The sequence below is a fragment of the Natator depressus genome, chromosome 4, assembly GCF_965152275.1.
Source record: "Natator depressus isolate rNatDep1 chromosome 4, rNatDep2.hap1, whole genome shotgun sequence".
Classification (NCBI taxonomy): Eukaryota; Metazoa; Chordata; order Testudines; family Cheloniidae; genus Natator; species Natator depressus.
Window position 1 is genome coordinate 135,708,633 of NC_134237.1, and position 19,690 is coordinate 135,728,322.

At 44.7% G+C, this 19,690-nt stretch overlaps 2 protein-coding genes and 1 long non-coding RNA gene across 3 annotated transcripts in view; 1 reads left to right on the forward strand and 2 right to left on the reverse strand.

Annotated features, from left to right (window-relative positions):
• Nucleotides 1–19,690, reverse strand: part of ALMS1 (ALMS1 centrosome and basal body associated protein) — a 129,995-nt gene that overhangs the window by 66,170 nt on the left and 44,135 nt on the right. Inside the window, exons 4-5 of the mRNA XM_074951947.1 lie at nt 7,682–7,802; nt 99–2,394 (exon numbers count right to left, since the gene is read on the reverse strand). Coding sequence (XP_074808048.1) covers nt 99–2,394; nt 7,682–7,802 — 2,417 coding nt within the window. The remainder of the gene's footprint in view (nt 1–98; nt 2,395–7,681; nt 7,803–19,690) is intronic.
• LOC141986897 (uncharacterized) overlaps nt 4,356–19,690 on the forward strand; it is a 52,000-nt gene continuing 36,665 nt past the window's right edge. Inside the window, exon 1 of the long non-coding RNA XR_012639388.1 lies at nt 4,356–4,466. This is a non-coding gene — a long non-coding RNA (uncharacterized LOC141986897). The remainder of the gene's footprint in view (nt 4,467–19,690) is intronic.
• On the reverse strand, nt 7,905–16,376 carry LOC141986062 (uncharacterized). Its single transcript, XM_074950225.1, has 3 exons — nt 15,827–16,376; nt 14,936–15,244; nt 7,905–7,912 (listed from the first exon to the last, which is right to left on the reverse strand). The coding sequence occupies exons 1-3, from the start codon at nt 16,374–16,376 to the stop codon at nt 7,905–7,907; spliced, it is 867 nt and encodes a 288-aa protein (XP_074806326.1).

Below are 19,690 nucleotides of genomic sequence, written 5' to 3' on the forward strand. Positions count from 1 at the left end.
ACCTTCAACTCCTATTGCTTTTAACACAAGTTGAGGCCACTCAGTCTTCCTATGACCAAACCTAAAGAGAAGTGGCAAAATTACAAGCAATATCTTACCGGTATTCTTTCTTCAATATTTATGTCTTTTTTATCTGGAGTTTTCAAAGTAGGAGCCAAGAAAGGAATGACATTATCCCCTTCTAAACTGGTGAAAAAATCCCTGGCAACTACTGAAGAAGAACTTGCAGAGGTCAAGTCAACATGGCTACTTGCCTGTGAACTAGCCAGGAGGTTTAAGCTATCTGGAGAAATGTCATTGAAATGATCCATACCGATCTGGCTAGTAGAGAGTTCTGGACCATGTGACTGTCTGGTATTATTTTCAAGACCATTGTGTTTCTCTTGCCCATCACTTGGATAGCATTCCTCCTCTCTGAGAAGTTGAGCAACCCTTTCACTGGAAATGAAGACATTTTGATCTGAATTTTGTCCTATGCTGCTATTGTCGTCATCATCACCACCACCACTGGACTCAGTAGTGACAAGAACAGCTGTAAACTGTGGGGTTGTGGAGTCTCCTAACTGAGCACCACTTTCTCTAATTTCAGGCATTCCAGAAACTCTGCTCTTGTCTTCTGTAGGCTGAACAACTTCATCTGGGTTTGTTGCCTGAACAACTTCAATCTGTGAAGCCTCTCTGCTGATAACATGTACTGAGTTGTCAGACTGAGACCTGAGAAGTGGTGTAGCATCTGCTGACTTTTTATCACAGGAATGCAAACTGGTCTTTGAACCCATCCCACCAAAGGGTGCAGCTAAACCACTCTTGAGGTTACCACTGCTGCTGCTCTGCTTTGATAAAATACAATTTAAGGAATCAGCAATTGCACTGTAGGCTTTCTTCCTTGGAGAAACTCCACTCAAACCACATAAAGCCAAAGCATCAGGTATCTTCTCCATTGGCTGGTTCACGTTCCAAGCTCCTACCTTTTCCATGAAATTAAGGGTAGGGAGAGACTGGATTCTTCCAGTACGAGGATACACTGTTCTTAAGGACTCACAACTTTCACTGTTTATTTCCTGTCCACTCTGGAATGCATGATGCTTCTCAGCAGAAGAAACAAGTGTATTTGTAGATGAGTTCCTAGAAGTTTCTTCATTTAAACAAGTAAGAGAAGCCTGAAGATTTGATTTGATAGGAAGGGGCTTACCAGGTACTTCCTGCTTCTCACTTCTGCTTACAAATATCCCCGGGGTGGACTGATAGATTGGTTGAGCTAAATGTCCAAAGAATGAACCATCATCTACAGGAAGATTAAATAAAGGTGAAATGCCTGTATTTTTATGTCCCCTTTCTATGGTGAAGTCTGAAAGAGTTAATTCACTTCTGTTAACTCCAGATGGGATTTCCACAACAGTATTCTTCTCACTGCATGTTCCACCAGATTCTACACTAGCTGTGACTGGCTGGTCAGATGTGCTGTTCTTGACACTAGTTTTGGACATAGCAGAGAGAGGCTCCTCTTCCCGTTTCCCAGACATTTTAGAAAACAGTTGTTTTTGCTGCTCATCTAGAATGGTTCCCAGGGGCTCCATAGTAACACCAGAGAACCACAATCTGCCAGAGTCATTCAGATTTGAACTATGTCCCTTGGACAACATGAACATTTCTGAAGGCTTTGCAGAAAACACATCTGGGGCATTGGAATTTTTAAAAGATTCTCTCCTCAAAACATCAGAAAACATATTGGAGGAGTCAAGCTCAGGAACACGCTTTTCTTCTTCCAGCTTCTGATGTGATTCTCTTACAAACACTTCTGACTCCCTGTCAGAAAGCTCAATATTTCCTACTCGCTGCATTGTTTTGTTTTTCCCTGGGTCCCTAGCCGATATGCTCTTGCATGAAGAGCTTTCTGAAGAGGAGAACCCACCATGGCTCGATAATCCTATTTCTTTTTCCAGAAGCTCAAGGAGGAGAGGAGCTGGCACATTGCTGTCTAAAAAAAAGTTATTATTTACAAAACCACTAGTGGCTTCCTTTGCAGCAAATACTTCTGGAGGCTGTAGTGTTTCTGGCTCATTTAGCAGCATTTTTCTATTTGGGTCTGTTAAATTTTCATCTCTATTAGGGATGAAAGACTTGTTAATATCAAGTTTACAATTTTGATCTTCAGCCTTCTCCTTCCTCTCCACAGGTATCTGTCCAGAAAGACAAATGGGGTGCTGAGACAAATAGCTGGTGCAGCTGACATCACAAGGTTCTACAGTGCTGACTGCAAGTGGGTGCTCGGACAGGGTCAAGCAGCCACTGACTACGTCTGAAGGTATTTCAGTAGCTGCCAGCTGCACAGCTTCACTGATCTGCAAAGGCTTTGAATGCTGCTCAGAAGCATCAGAAACATCAGGGGTTCCTCTGGAAGAAAAAAGAAAAGAAAAGAAAATGTTTCTCTGGTAACATTTATTTTCAACACCAACATTTTCTGCCTAAAAGAAACAAGCTTATTTTCCGCCTAAAAGAAACAAGCTTAAAGATAGGACTTCTACATGAGAGCAAACAACTAGGATTTAGCAACACATACATCTGAAGGTATTACCCAAATAGATCAAGCAGATATTTTAAATCCTTAAAAACGGGGTAATTTACATTAAAAAAATGATTACTATATCCCTATAAATAATGGTTTGGAAATATAACTACTATGGTTCTAATGAGCATGTCAGTGTTTTCCACCAGTTAGGACCCTCTAACTCTCTTTGTATTCATAGGTCTCATTTTTGTTAATAGCTAAAAAATGTGACAACTATATATTGTTTAAAAATGAATATCCTACACAGTATTTGTTTTAAAAATCTTCCAAGTTAGGACTTCAAATATTTTTCAACGAGGATATAAAATAGGCCAGGCCTGAAATGAACACCAGGGGTTGCAATAGTTAGGAGACTGCCACAGATTTCTTACATTTTTGTCTTCACCCTGAATTATTAAATGCCTTATTTGCTTTTGATAATCATTCTTCTATGAGCTTCACTCCACTGCGCATACAATAGTTCTTCAACATTCATTGGAAGATCAATTCCAGCTGAATCCACAAAGTCTTAAATCACATGTTATTAACCAGTAATGAAACAGTGACACTTGGCACTGGGATACAACATACTTTTTTCCTTCCTCATGCCTGGATTCTTGTGTCATGTAACCTAAACACTGACAACATTGCAAGGAGACTGCATGCATCTATGTCTTGAAACGCACATTTTCTTAAAACAGAGTACACTCCTTACCAACATCACACGAGAAGAATCATTTGTCTTCCTTCTGAATAAAGACTCTCTAGGACAAGAGTTTTAGTGAAATATAAAATGCAATAGGCTAAAATTTTAAGGCCCCTTTGTATAGCCAGAACAATGTAAACTGGCCTTAGTGAAAAGAGAATTAAGACCTCATCGCTACAACACAATCATAACTGCTCAAAAGTAGAGCTAGCCAAAAACCATTCATTCAGTTTTAGAAAAAAATTCAAAGTTTCAAAATGTTTTATTTCACATTAGAACAAGAACAAGACCTTTCTACACTTTAATACAAAAAACATGAAAGACATCTCCATTCCAGCATAGCCAGTAGCCTAGTGGCCAGGGCACTCACCTGGGATGTGGGAGACCCAGGTTCAAATCCATGCATGGAACTCAGGTAGAGCAGAGATTTGAATCTGGATCTCTCACAACCCAGGTGAGTGCCCTAGTCACTAGGTTACTAAGGAACTAAGGTCTCACACACTCACCAGAAATCACATCCTGGACCCAAGAAATATTCCCAATGTCAATTTTCAAGAATTAACATTTTCTGACAAAAAATGTCTTATTGAAAAATTCACAACCAGCTCTACTCATAAAGATTGATCAATCCATATTATTGTCCATGGGGCTGGAATATCAGACAGGGCCCTGGGGAACGAGAGAGTGCCTCATGCCATTCAACTGTGATTTCTCTCAAATGATTAAGGAGACACAGAATGACTCAAAAGGGGTTTTGGCCAGTCATCCTCAAGAAAGGGGTTAAAATGAGGAGAAAATGGAAGGACCAGTATAACGGACAGGCTTTTCCCCAAACAGAACTCAAGGATATCTAATCAGATTTTATCCAGTTTCTGTCCTGTCCATCTACTAATGTGATCACTTTAATTCATTGTGCCATTAATACAAACTATCTGCAGCAGATTCTACTTAATAGCAACCTGGATACTAACAACTAGTCCTGTCCCAATGACTTTAATGTTAATGGATTCGGATACTGGCAACAGCATGCGTTTATTAAGAACACCTTGTGGAAGAAAGACCGCAACTACAGGCAGATTTGCAAGGCTGCACCCAGCAAAAGAAGTGCTGGGATGTGCCTCCCTTGCCTGCAGCCAGTGCTCAGCAACTCCTGGAGTTTCCTTCTGGTGCGGCAGCCCTGCAAACCTGCCTGTGCAAAGGACCACATAGGAGGTAAGGAGCTGTGGGCTGCAAGGAGACACTGTGGGCAAGACAATGGTGGGAGTGGGGCTGCAGCCCAGGTGCCAGAGTTGCACAGTATCTCTCCCTGCCCTCTCCAGGTTCCACCCTGCCGGAGGACTTTACACAGGGAAGGAAGCACTGTGTCGAGCTGACTCCTGACCCCTGGAGAGTCCAGGGAGAGGTACCAGGTAGCTCCATGGTAGGGGCGCCATTTAGGTTGGAACAAGGGGGTGCTCCTGCCCCCCTCTGAGTTTCGTACAGGAGGTATGCTCCCAGGCAGAGCTCTTAACTGCACAGCATTACTGTGGAATATGAGTTCTGCAGAGAGGTGCTTCTCCCAGCCTGTGCCCCTCGGGCAAGAAGCCAAACAGAGGCAGGGTGATTAAGATAAGAAAGGGCTGGTAATTAAATTAAAGATCTGGAAGTCTTTAGATGAACCTGTAAAACAGGAATCCCACTGCAGGGGATGGGGGATGTTGAAGAAATCCCCCCACGCCCCGAGTCTGCAGGGGACTCAGAAGAAATACAGCCAAGTCCTCTGAGCCAAGTTTACATTCAGAAAAGAGGGAGATGTGAGGGGCGCAGGTGAAAAGAAGGGGCCAAAACCCAGGGAAGGGCTAGCAGTGGTATAGAGAAGTTCCCACTCTACCTATGGTACTTATGTGGCCCCATCACTATAATATCTGAGAGCCTCACATCACAGCCCCTCAGTGAGGTAGAGTAGTGCTGTTGTTCCCATTGCACAGATGGGGCACCAAGGCACAGAGAGACTAAAGGCCAGATTTTCAAAGGTATTTAGGCACCTAGTGGGATTTTCAAAAGCACCTAGGAGGCTTGGTGCTTTGTAAACCCACTAGATGCATCTCTGGGTTCCTAAAAATCTTTCAGAGTAACAGCCGTGTTAGTCTGTATTCGCAAAAAGGAGTACTTGTGGCACCTTAGAGACTAACCAATTTATTTGAGCATGAGCTTTCGTGAGCTACAGCTCACTTCGAGTGAGCTGTCGCTCACGAAAGCTCATGCTCAAATAAATTGGTTAGTCTCTAAGGTGCCACAAGTACTCCTTTTCTTTTTTCTAAAAATCTTTGAAACACTGTGCATAAGGCACTGGCCTGAGGTCATACAGGAACTCCATTGGGGGAGTAGAACCCAGGTCTCTCAGGGCTAACTCCCTATCCACTGACCAGCCTATCTCTCGGCTTCATGCTGCAAAAAAGAGGACTCTGATAGATGGGAGCGAAACCAAGGAGGACAGTTCTCCGAGACTCCAGCAATTGGGAAGGATGTCATGGTTGACAGTATGAAAAGTAGCACAGCGGTCAGGAAGGATGAAGAAAAGAGAGAATGAGAGTCAGATGAGAGGAGAGCACTTACCTGCCAAGGGGGGGCAGGTTCTGCCCCATGCTGGGTTGTAGAGCAATGCCTGCTGTGCAATTTTAGATTTTAACTGAAAACTATTTTGTTTTGTCATTTTTTGTTCTAAGTTCGAGAAAAGAAAGGAATGAGAAAGTGTCGTATGAGTATCAGATGTGTTTATGCCTCAAATTCTTAGGGTTTCAGCTGTATCCAGGGCAATTCCAGAACAAAAAACAGAAATTGCATCCACGGAGTCCATAAAGTCGACGATTATTGTCATTATTTGTATTATTCACTGGGCACCATCTGTGTGCTCAGCACTGTACAGAATATGCCAGAAAATGTAGTCTCTGAGTAAATGCGTATAGGATGTGTAACTCTGGATAAGATGGCTCAGATATTTAATTACGAAGCGTATAGTTATTGACCACGTTATCACATGTTCACTGTGACGTTAACATCTATGAGTGGTGGCGCTGATGGCAATTGAAATTTTACTTGATTAAGAACTAGAAAATTTGACCATCCAACTTTCTTTCAAGAGGAAGAGCTGCCCAGAGCACCTGTGCCTATTTATTTTCCTTTCCTGTCTGCAGTGTCCCTGACATACCTCAGAAGTCTCAATTTTTTTCTCAACTTTAAAACGTGAAATTTTCTTAGGGTTTGGTTTTAAATATTCTCCTGTGAGAACTGCAACTAAATCACTATAATGTTGTGTTTAAGAGCCTTCTGGAAAGTAACTAACCTTTAAACAGAAGTGAAAGCAGTTTTGCCAACTCTCATGATTTTGTTATGAGTTCCATGATAATTATTATTTTCCTTGAAGCCCCAGCTCCTGGAGTCGAGTGGATATGTGATGATTTCAGCCGTCACTCTTAAAGAAAAATGAAGTTTCTAGCCCTGGTGGCTGTGGAGAAAGCTTCAAAATATGACCCCAGTGCGCTCAAAGCAGAAGGCAAATAAAAACACCACCAAATCTATTATTTTTACATGATATGATGATTTTAAAGCTAATCTCATGATTTTTGGTGAGCCTGATTCATGATTTTTGAACATTTGGGATTGGCAATAGTGTTAATGTGAAAGTATCAGCTTCACTCCTGTTTAAAGTCAGTTTCTAGTATATTATTTATAGTTGCGTAACACCCCTAGAGCCCCAGGCAGGTGCAGTTTAAACTCACGGGGCCCTGCCCTAGTAGGATGTTTCCAAAAGTTAAATGATCTATTCCAAGCTTGGTGAACTTCAAAAAAGTGATAGAAAGTAAGCTAGATTTTTCTATAATTGTTGTATTCAAGAGTTAGTAACAAAGTAAGAATATATATTACAATTTTAAACCTAACCAATGTCCCTTAAGTGAGTTGACAAGATGTCAGAATATGTTAGTTTTAGAGTCTAATATTTATTTAATTTTCTTTATATAGGAATTAGATACAGTTCTCCTGTCAGATAATAATTTTTAAGTTATTATCTGCAAAAAAAAAAAAAAAGTTTTCAGGTGCCTAAGTAGCCCCTGGAATCATGGTTAAAGTGCCCCCCCACCCTGCTTCGTGGGGCCCCTAGCACCCCCACGTCCTGTAGAAAGCCCTAACATCTGGGCTGAAGCCTCTTACCCTGCCACTGCCCGGCTAGCAGGCAGGGATGGCACAGCCCAGCACTTCCTTCCCTAGCTGCAACCTCGCAAACCTGCCTTCCACTTATTAGCAACCCCTCTGTTGCTAGCAAAAAGATACCATTGTCTGGGGATTGCTAATAAGTAGATTCTACTGTATCTGGAAATTCTTTGAATCACAGGCACACAGAGAACATATAATGCAGAGAATTCAAACAACACACAGTAACTTCATCCCACCTTAGAGGAGCAAAATCCAGCTCAGTTTGTTGAAACAGGGTATCATCCAAAAACTTCTGACCTTGCACTGAATATGTCATCAGTAATGGGAGACAGGGAGAGAAGCGACTGTCCTGAATTTCTGTTAAGAGTAAAAATATCATGATGATGTGGTAATAATGCAATAGTCATGGCTTGCTAAGCAACCCCTTACTAATCCAACTGCCCTGCCATCTGGCATAGCTTACAAGGCTAAAAAATGCCAATTATGGTAAAAAAAATTACATAATCCAGCAATGCTAGTGACTGAAGTAGGTGAATCAAAAAGAAATAATACACATTTCAAAGAAGTTGGTATGGAAGATCACATTATGATTCTTTATACAGACATCCAATTATATAGATGATGGAATTTCAGAAATTAGATGTTTAGAATCTTAGAAAGTAGAGCTAGAAAAGTACTCATAAATCAATCTACCCACCCACCCAGCATGCCCAATTGTCAATGCAGCTTCAATATCCTGGTCAAAGATCCAATCCAGCTAAATGCCAAGCCCCCTCAATTCCCAGTGAAAGGGCTCAGCACTTTACCAGATCTGTCCCTATAGTAGGCTGATGCTTTGCTTTACTGAGCAACAAAGGACAGTCAAGATCCCACTAATCTTCAAAAAAAATAGCACCTATGTCTCTGATTTAGGATCTAAATTACAAGAAAATACCAAGTTTGACAAACAATATTTAAACTTCTATTGATACAGTCTGCACTTTGAATGATTTCAAAATGCTCTAAAAATTGCACAAAGGATCAGATCACTCACCCAAACTAATATGCACCCACTTCTGGAGACACTCCGGCTTGACAGAGCACACCACCACAATACATTTTTGCAAAGGAAAGTAAACAATAGCTACTACAACTACAGGGGGAACTTAGTTGAAGTGAGCTGTAACTTACGAAAGCTTATGCTCAAATAAATTGGTTAGTCTCTCAGGTGCCACAAGTCCTCCTTTTCTTTTTGCGAATACAGACTAACGCTGCTGCTACTCTGAAACCTGAGGTAGCTCAGTTGGGTGTGTGGCGCCACCTGCTGTTGTGCTGATTTTTTGCCAGAAGCTGGGAATGGGCGACAGGAGATGGATCATTTGATGACCACCTGTTCTGTTCATTCCCTCTGGGGCATCTGGCACTGGCCACTGTCGGAAGACAGGATACTGGGCTAGATGGACCTTTAGTCTGATCCAGTATGGCCATTCTTATGTACTTACGATAAAAGGGCATGGTGAGGCTGTCTGAATCTCCACCAGTGTGAGAAAAGGGCCAGCACAACTGGAGGGTTAGAGCCCACAGTGGTTCCCACAGCTCCAAGACTGGACCTTGGGGGTGACAACCCATCACAATACATTTTAGAATTGATGTAGGGATTTTAATTTTTTTTTTGGGGGGGGGGGGGGGGGGAGGAGAAGTGGAGGCAAGGGTGGCTCCATTATGCAGTGAGGAGATGATTATATGGACTGAGATAATTCCACAGCCACAAAATCATATACCAAAGGCGGCCCAGAATATGGGTCATTCCCCCCATCCATAATAATAATGTGATCACAAAGCAATTTCAAATAATTCATTCTATCTCAGCTGCTGTTTCTACCACGGTACAAGACACTAAACACCTCAGTCCATGCCTCAGAGCTTACAGTCTAAATAGATTAGACTGGGACACCCACAGAAAAGTTCTGTCCTCTGCCCCCTCCATTCTCTCTCTCACCCTAATTTTCAGTATAATGTTAAGAAATACCAATTTTTCTACCATGGTTTTCTGTGTGTGACTGTAGGAACTTTTGAGATAGCATCTGGAAGTACAGTGGGTATGTGCTTGGTGCTCTTTGATAGCACAGAATGCCAGGTGCAGAAGGCAGCTTGAAAGAAGGCAAGACCAGTGTGTGAGAAGGGAGAGGTGATATGGAATAAATGGCAGTGAAAAAGGCAAAGGGCATGTAATGACAGCAAAGGATCCGTGTGTGGGGGATCACCAGAAATGTCCCAAAACATCTCACCGTACATGTCTGTTTCCCTGGCTTTAACGTTATTGTGACTAATTATTAAGTCTACAAGCTGGAATAAACTTTCATTTTCTTTAAATTGGCCTTGCATTGAGGCATCTCAATTTATTACTATGAGAGGAGCAAGAGATCTGCAGTGGAGAAAATGAACTACTCTATCCAAACAGTTGTTTTAAACAGAAAAGTAAACTCTGTCTTGTTCTCCCTACCTCTAAGTCCTCAACTTCCCTCTCTCTCTCTGCTTCCTACCTCCCCACCCCCTGCCTTAAAGCAGTTGGCCACCTCTGAGCTACTGGCCTGCTCCCTGCATGGAGTGACTCTTCGCTCCATGTCAGTTCTTTCCTGGGCTGGATGACCAATGCATCTCATTTCCCCCATAGGTGTCCAGCCTTAGGGGACTGACGGCAGTGGTCAGTGACCAGCAGCAAACAACTTAGTGGGTCAGGGAGGCAAGCTGGAGAACAAGTGGCAAAGGAAGGAGAAATTCTCAGCAAAGAGGAAGAGGAGCCGGTCAAATTTAGTATAGTCTGATCTTAGACCCATCTTCCAGCACCCTGAACCCTTCCTTCCTCAATACAGTGCCCCCTAGAGGCTAACTGGAAACCAAGGAAGCTGGCTGGTTAAACACGCCCCAAGGGGTTAAATACCTTGCACTAAGCCAGTGTTCTAAGGGTTTAAGGCTACAGAACTAATTCCTTACACACACACAGTCCTATCAGTTTTAAAAAATGCACCTTCCTCTCCCCTCAGTATTTTTTAAGGTTTTCTAATTTTATGCTGCCTGAATCATCACATTTTTGATCACTCATTTACATCAGGAACAGAAAGATCATCAATATCATATTCTGGCTGCTTATGATGATTTAAGGGTTCATTACACCAAGATATACCCTAGGTTCTGTGGGCAGAAAAGCAGGTGCATGATGCTCAAAGCAGCAAGTGACGTCAGCGCAACACTCTTTGAGCATCTTGTGTCAAAACAGTAATTCTTCCTGCTGTCACTCTAAAGGTCAAAAGCCTTCTCACAGTTGAATTTAAAGAGCAAGCAAACATGGGCATGCTACTTTATCTTACAGTCTACTGACAAATCTGAATGCCAGAATCAAATTGCTGTTCGTGGAAGATTAAAGAGAAAGGCAAAAACAAAACAGAACTTTCTTGGCTTTGTCAGTTTGCTCTGTATGTAGATCAGGTGACCTCAATACAAATTTCATAATGGCATTTAAAAAGAAGCTGCAAGGCAGAGTTAGAGATTCAAAACACTTTTTTTAAAAGAGAAAGTCAATGTTGTTAGAACCAGTATTTCCCCCTCAATAAAACAATTTTGAAAATTCAAGCTTGTGTGTTGAGCTACTGCTTAACGTGTACTGTATCAACCTATGCACTCTCTACACATGCAGTTTTTTAGTCACTGCTTCCTAAAGTACCTCGAGAGTCTTCAATATCACATCAAAATCAAGCTCTGCACTCTCTTATGGACAGTGTAAATAGAAGTAACAGGATGAAATTTAGAAAGAGAAAATTTAGCCAAGTATCAGGAGGTTTTCTTCACGATGCAATAGTCCCCAAAGGTAGCAGAATCTTTGGACATTTATACTGGACAAAGCTCTAGAAAAGTACCAAGAGGGAAATGTTGCATTGGCAAGATGAATGGGAAGGGAAATGAATTGGATAATATAAGCTAATGGGTCTTGTCCTTCCCTAACTTCTATGACTTTACAATGAAACTCCATATACAGCAAAATAGAATCGAAGACTAACACGGCTGCTACTCTGAAACCTATATTTATTCAATACATTAAGTTGCAACTTTGGTTATAGTGAACCAGTAATAACGCTGAAAACATATAGCACTTTTCATTGTAAGGCTGCTCAAACATTTAATTAAGCCTCACACCACCTTGCAAGGTAGAGAAGAGTTTTCTTTACAGAAGAAAAAACTGAGGCAAAGAAATTCAGGTCTGGTCTTCACTCAGAAAGTCCAAAAAGAAAAGGAGTACTAGTGGCACCTTACAGACTAACCAATTTATTTGAAGTGAGCTGTAGCTCACAAAAGCTTATGCTCAAATAAATTGCTTAGGGTATGTCTACACTATGGAATTAGGTCGAATTTATAGAAGTTGGTTTTTTAGAAATCGGTTTTATATATTCGAGTGTGTGTGTCCCCACAGAAAATGCTCTAAGTGCATTAAGTGCATTAACTCGGAGTGCTTCCACAGTACCGAGGCAAGCATCGACTTCCGGAGTGTTGCACTGTGGGTAGCTATCCCACAGTTCCTGCAGTCTCCGCTGCCCATTGGAATTCTGGGTTGAGATCCCAATGCCTGATGGGGCTAAAACATTGTCGCGGGTGGTTCTGGGTACATATCGTCAGGCCCCCCGTTCCCTCCCTCCCTCCGTGAAAGCAAGGGCAGACAATCGTTTTGCGCCTTTTTTCCTGAGTTACCTGTGCAGACGCCATACCATGGCAAGCATGGAGCCCGCTCAGGTAACCGTCACCATATGTCTCCTGGGTGCTGGCAGACGCGGTACTGCATTGCTACACAGTAGCAGCAACCCATTGCCTTCTGGCAGCAGACGGTGCAATACGACTGGTAGCCGTCATCGTCATGTCCAAGGTGCTCCTGGCCACATCGGCCAGGAGCGCCTGGGCAGACATGGGCGCAGGGACTAAATTTGGAGTGACTTGACCAGGTCATTCTCTTTAGTCCTGCAGTCAGTCCTATTGAACCATCTTATGCTGAGCAGGCAGGCGATATGGATTGCTAGCAGTCGTACTGTACCATCTTCTGCCGGGCAGGCAAGAGATGAGGATGGCTAGCAGTCGTATTGCACCATCTTCTGCCGGGCAGACAAGAGATGAGGATGGCTAGCAGTCATATTGCACCATCTTCTGCCGGGCAGGCAAGAGATGAGGATGGCTAGCAGTCGTATTGCACCATCTTCTGCCGGGCAGGCAAGAGATGAGGATGGCTAGCAGTCATATTGCACCATCTTCTGCCGAGCAGCCTTGAGATGTGGATGGCATGCAGTCCTTCTGCACCGTCTGCTGCCAGCCAAAGATGTAAAACATAGATGGAGTGGATCAAAACAAGAAATAGACCAGATTTGTTTTGTACTCATTTGCTTCCCCCCCCTCCTGTCTAGGGGACTCATTCCTCTAGGTCACACTGCAGTCACTCATGGAGAAGGTGCAGCGAGGTAAATCTAGCCATGTATCAATCAGAGGCCAGGCTAACCTCCTTGTTCCAATAAGAACAATAACTTAGGTGCACCATTTCTTATTGGAACCCTCCGTGAAGTCCTGCCTGAAATACTCCTTGATGTAAAGCCACCCCCTTTTTTGATTTTAGCTCCCTGAAGCCAACCCTGTAAGCCATGTCGTCAGTCGCCCCTCCCTCCGTCAAAGCAACGGCAGACAATCGTTCCGCGCCTTTTTTCTGTGCGGACGCCATACCAAGGCAAACACGGAGGCCGCTCAGCTCACTTTGGCAATTAGGAGCACATTAAACACCACACGCATTATCCAGCAGTATATGCAGCACCAGAACCTGGCAGAGCGATACCGGGCGAGGAGGCGACGTCAGCGCGATCACGTGAGTGATCAGGACATGGACACAGATTCCTCTGAAAGCATGGGCCCTGCCAATGCATGCATCATGGTGCTAATGGGGCAGGTTCATGCTGTGGAACGCCGATTCTGGGCTCGGGAAACAAGCACAGACTGGTGGGACCGCATAGTGTTACAGGTCTGGGACGATTCCCAGTGGCTGCGAAACTTTCGCATGCGTAAGGGCACTTTCATGGAACTTTGTGACTTGCTTTCCCCTGCCCTGAAGCGCATGAATACCAAGATGAGAGCAGCCCTCACAGTTGAGAAGCGAGTGGCAATAGCCCTGTGGAAGCTTGCAACGCCAGACAGCTACCGGTCAGTTGGGAATCAATTTGGAGTGGGCAAATCTAGTGTGGGGGCTGCTGTGATGCAAGTAGCCAACGCAATCAAAGATCTGCTGATATCAAGGGTAGTGACCCTGGGAAATGTGCAGGTCATAGTGGATGACTTTGCTGCAATGGGATTCCCTAACTGTGGCGGGGCCATAGACGGAACCCATATCCCTATCTTGGCACCAGAGCACCAAGCCGGCGAGTACATAAACCGCAAGGGGTACTTTTCAATAGTGCTGCAAGCTCTGGTGGATCACAAGGGACGTTTCACCAACATCAACATGGGATGGCCGGGAAAGGTACATGACGCGCGCATCTTCAGGAACTCTGGTCTGTTTCAAAAGCTGCAGGAAGGGAATTGATTCCCAGACCAGAAAATAACTGTTGGGGATGTTGAAATGCCTATAGTTATCCTTGGGGACCCAGCCTACCCCTTAATGCCATGGCTCATGAAGCCATACACAGGCAGCCTGGACAGTAGTCAGGAGCTGTTCAACTACAGGCTGAGCAAGTGCAGACTGGTGGTAGAATGTGCATTTGGACGTTTAAAGGCGCGCTGGCGCAGTTTACTGACTCGCTTAGATCTCAGCGAAACCAATATTCCCACTGTTATTACTGCTTGCTGTGTGCTCCACAATATCTGTGAGAGTAAGCGGGAGACGTTTATGGTGGGGTGGGAGGTTGAGGCAAATCGCCAGGCTGCTGGTTACGCGCAGCCAGACACCAGGGCGGTTAGAAGAGCACAGGAGGGCGCGGTACGCATCAGAGAAGCTTTGAAAACCAGTTTCATGACTGGCCAGGCTACGGTGTGAAAGTTCTGTTTGTTTCTCCTTGATGAAACCCCCCGCCCCTTGGTTCACTCTACTTCCCTGCAAGCTAACCACCCTCCCCTCCTCCCTTTAATCATTGCTTGCAGAGGCAATAAAGTCGTTGTTGCTTCACATTCATGCATTCTTTATTCATTCATCACACAAATAGGGGGACGACTACCAAGGTAGCCCAGGAGGGGTGGTGGAGGAGGGAAGGAAAATGCCACACAGCACTTTAAAAGTTTACAACTTTAAAATTTATTGAATGCCAGCCTTCTTTTTTTTGGGCAATCCTCTGTGGCGGAGTGGCTGGTTGGCCGGTGGCCCCCCCACCGCGTTCTTGGGCGTCTGGGTGTGGAGGCTATGGAACTTGGGGAGGAGGGCGGTTGGTTACACAGGGGCTGTAGTGGCAGTCTGTGCTCCAGCTGCCTTTGCTGTAGCTCAACCATACACTGGAGCATACTGGTTTGGTCCTCCAGCAGCCTCAGCATTGAATCCTGCCTCCTCTCATCACGCTGCCGCCACATTTGAGCTTCAGCCCTGTCTTCAGCCCGCCACTTACTCTCTTCAGCCCGCCACCTCTTCTCCCGGTCATTTTGTGCTTTCCTGCACGCTGACATTATTTGCCTCCACGCATTCATCTGTGCTCTCTCAGTGTGGGAGGACAGCATGAGCTCAGAGAACATTTCATCTCCAGTGCATTTTTTTTTCTTTCTAATCTTCACTAGCCTCTGGGAAGGAGAAGATCCTGTGATCATTGAAACACATGCAGCTGGTGGAGAAAAAAAAAGGGACAGCGGTATTTAAAAAGACACATTTTATAAAACAGTGGCTACAGTCTTGCAAGGTAAACCTTGCTGTTAACATTACATACATAGCACATGTGCTTTCGTTACAAGGTCGCATTTTGCCTCCCCCCCACCGCGTGGCTACCCCCTCAACCCTCCCCGTGGCTAACAGTGGGGAACATTTCTGTTCAGCCACAGGCAAACAGCTCACCAGGAACAGGCTCCTCTGAATGTCCCCTTAAGAAAAGCACCCTATTTCAACCAGGAGACCATGAATGATATCTCACTCTCCTGAGGATAACACAGAGAGATAAAGAACGGATGTTGTTTGAACGCCAGCAAACATACACTGCAATGCTTTGTTGTATAATGATTCCCGAGTACGTGTTACTGGCCTGGAGTGGTAAAGTGTCCTACCATTAAGGACGCAATAAGGCTGCCCTCCCCAGAAACCTTTTGCAAAGGCTTTGTGAGTACATCCAGGAGAGGCGCGAATGCCAGGGCAAATTAATCCTTTCACATGCTTGCTTTTAAACCATGTATAGTATTTTAAAAGGTACACTCACCGGAGGTCCCTTCTCCGCCTGCCGGGTCCAGGAGGCAGCCTTGGGTGGGTTCGGGGGGTACTGGCTCCAGGTCCAGGGTGAGAAACAGTTCCTGGCTGTCGGGAAAACCAGTTTCTCCGCTTGCTTGCTGTGAGCTATCTACAACCTCATCATCATCTTCTTCGTCCCCAAAACCTGCTTCCGTGTTGCCTCCATCTCCATTGAAGGAGTCAAACAACACTGCTGGGGTAGTGGTGGCTGAACCCCCTAAAATGGCATGCAGCTCATCATAGAAGCGGCATGTTTGGGGCTCTGACCCGGAGCAGCTGTTCGCCTCTCTGGTTTTCTGGTAGGCTTGCCTCAGCTCCTTAACTTTCACGCGGCACTGCTTCAGATCTCTGTTATGGCCTCTGTCCTTCATGCCCTGGGAGATTTTGACAAAGGTTTTGGCATTTTGAAAACTGGAACGGAGGTCTGATAGCACGGATTCCTCTCCCCGTACAGCAATCAGATCCCGTACCTCCCGTTCAGTCCATGCTGGAGCTCTTTTGCGATTCTGGGACTCCATCATGGTCACCTCTGCTGATGAGCTCTGCACGGTCACCTGCAGCTTGCCACGCTGGCCAAACAGGAAATGAGATTCAAAAGTTCGCAGTTCTTTTCCTGTCTACCTGGCCAGTGCATCTGAGTTGAGAGTGCTGTCCAGAGCGGTCACAATGGAGCACTCTGGGATAGCGCCCGGAGGCCAATACCATCGAATTGTGTCCACAGTACCCCAAATTCGACCCGGCAAGGCCGATTTAAGCGCTAATCCACTTGTCAGGGGTGGAGTACGGAAATCGATTTTAAGAGCCCTTTAAGTCGAAATAAAGGGCTTCATCGTGCGGACGGGTGCAGGTTTACATCGATTTAACGCTGCTAAATTGGACCTAAAGTCCTAGTGTAGACCAGGGCTTAGTCTCTAAGGTGCCAATAGTACTCCTTTTCTTTTTGCGAATACAGACTAACACGGCTGCTACTCTGAAACCACTCAAAGTCCATGTTCAGTAATCAGTATAGCTGCATCAATGCCGAGAAGTAAGGGCTTACTTACCCTAGGAAATTACATTGCACTAGAATACCATCCTAAGGCGTCACGGTCACTAACAAGAAGTTGAACAGGGCTTACTACACAGTGTGGACACCAAATGCCATGTTTAACATCTTGACAAGTGATCATAGTTAACCCTAAGGCACATCAGTAATATACTGAACAAACAAATTACCCTCAGACAATTTCCAAGGCTCTTCTCCCGCCTCAGCTGAAGAAGACCAAACAAAATATTGGTTCTTCTTTCTACGAAGGATAAAGAGGCAGCCATCATTTTTAAATTTGCTTTACCAGAAGTGTTTCAGCTACTGAAGTTAACATAGTGCCAAGTTTTATTTGTCAGTAGCAGATAATCTCTACCTTATATCCATTTAATGCAAAACTTGGGTATACTGAATACCCTAGAGTTAAGCCAGACCAACTGACACAATGTTAAACAAAACCGTACTTGCTGACAATGAGTGCTAAGTTGTGTTCATCATTGCATTTATTTACCACTGCTCCTCAAGGTCATATTCTAACATGATGTATTTTCTCAGCGTAGACCACCTCTCCGTGTAAGCAAGGGCAAGCTGAGTTTGCACTATGAGAGCTAATTTTACTCAACTAAGCACTTTTAGATCCCTGGAATATCACAAAAGTGGATTCTTTTAACATGTCATCCAATTACGATAAATGTCCCTCTACCCACTAGCACACAATATATTTTTTTCATTGAATGTACTCTTTTACATCCTTCATAATCACCACATGATTTCTGATGAGATGCTTTCCCCCAAACAGGTGTAAGTTATTTAATGCCAGGTTTCAGAGTAGCAGTCGTGTTAGTCTGTATTCGCAAAAAGAAAAGGCGTACTTGTGGCAACAGGAGGAGCCAACTAGGGGGGGAGCTTTTCTTGACCTGCTGCTCACAAACCGGGAAGAATTAGTGGGGGAAGCAAAAGTGGATGGGAATCGGGGGGGCAGTGACCATGAGTTGGTTGAGTTCAGGATCCTGACGCAGGGAAGAAAGGTAAGCAGCAGGATACGGACCCTGGACTTCAGGAAAGCAGACTTCGACTCCCTCAGGGAACAGATGGCCAGGATCCCCTGGGGGACTAACATGAAGGGGAAAGGAGTCCAGGAGAGCTGGCTGTATTTTAAGGAATCCCTGTTGAGGTTACGGGGACAAACCATCCCGATGAGTCGAAAGAATAGTAAATATGGCAGGCGACCAGCTTGGCTTAACGGTGAAATCCTAGTGGATCTTAAACATAAAAAAGAAGCTTACAAGAAGTGGAAGGTTGGACATATGACCAGGGATGAGTATAAAAATATTGCTCGGGCATGTAGGAATGAAATCAGGAGGGCCAAATCACACCTGGAGCTGCAGTTAGCAAGAGATGTCAAGAGTAACAAGAAGGGTTTCTTCAGGTATGTTGGCAACAAGAAGAAAGCCAAGGAAAGTGTGGGCCCCTTATTGAATGAGGGAGGCAACCTAGTGACAGAGGATGTGGAAAAAGCTAATGTACTCAATGCTTTTTTTGCCTCTGTCTTCACGAACAAGGTCAGCTCCCAGACTGCTGCGCTGGGCATCACAGCATGGGGAGTAGATGGCCAGCCCTCAGTGGAGAAAGAGGTGGTTAGGGACTATTTAGAAAAGCTGGACGTGCACAAGTCCATGGGGCCGGACGAGTTGCATCCGAGAGTGCTAAAGGAATTTGCGGCTGTGATTGCAGAGCCATTGGCCATTATCTTTGAAAACTCGTGGCGAACGGGGGAAGTCCCGGACGACTGGAAAAAGGCTAATGTAGTGCCAATCTTTAAAAAAGGGAAGAAGGAGGATCTGGGGAACTACAGGCCAGTCAGCCTCACCTCAGTCCCCAGAAAAACCATGGAGCAGGTCCTCAAGGAATCAATCCTGAAGCACTTACACGAGAGGAAAGTGATCAGGAACAGTCAGCATGGATTCACCAAGGGAAGGTCATGCCTGACTAATCTAATCGCCTTCTATGATGAGATTACTGGTTCTGTGGATGAAGGGAAAGCAGTGGATTTATTGTTTCTTGACTTTAGCAAAGCTTTTGACACGGTCTCCCACAGTATTCTTGTCAGCAAGTTAAGGAAGTATGGGCTAGATGAATGCACTATAAGGTGGGTAGAAAGTTGGCTAGATTGTCGGGCTCAACGGGTAGCGATCAATGGCTCCATGTCTAGTTGGCAGCCGGTGTCAAGTGCAGTGCCCCAGGGGTCGGTCCTGGGGCCGGTTTTGTTCAATATCTTCATAAATGATCTGGAGGATGGTGTGGATTGCACCCTCAGCAAATTTGCGGATGATACTAAACTAGGAGGAGTGGTAGACATGCTGGAGGGCAGGGATAGGATACAAAGGGACCTAGACAAATTGGAGGATTGGGCCAAAAAAAAATCTCATGAGGTTCAATAAGGATAAGTGCAGGGTCCTGCACTTAGGACAGAAGAACCCAATGAACCGCTACAGACTAGGGACCGAATGGCTAGGCAGCAGTTCTGCGGAAAAGGACCTGGGGGTGACAGTGGACGAGAAGCTGGATATGAGTCAGCAGTGTGCCCTTGTTGCCAAGAAGGCCAATGGCATTTTGGGATGTATAAGTAGGGGCATAGCGAGCAGATCGAGGGACGTGAATAAATTGGAGAGAGTCCAGCGAAGGGCAACAAAAATGATTAGGGGTCTGGAACACATGACTTATGAGGAGAGGCTGAGGGAACTGGGATTGTTTAGTCTACAGAAGAGAAGAATGAGGGGGGATTTGATAGCTACTTTCAACTACCTGAGA

Excerpts from the sequence above, each read along its gene's own strand:
- LOC141986062 (XM_074950225.1), bottom strand. The coding sequence starts at position 16,376 with ATGATGGAGTCCCAGAATCGCAAAAGAGCTCCAGCATGGACTGAACGG. Across the intron at positions 15,245-15,826 it reads AGGCGGAGAAGGGACCTCCG|CTGCATGTGTTTCAATGATC; the intron begins GTGAGTGTACCT and ends TTTCTCCACCAG.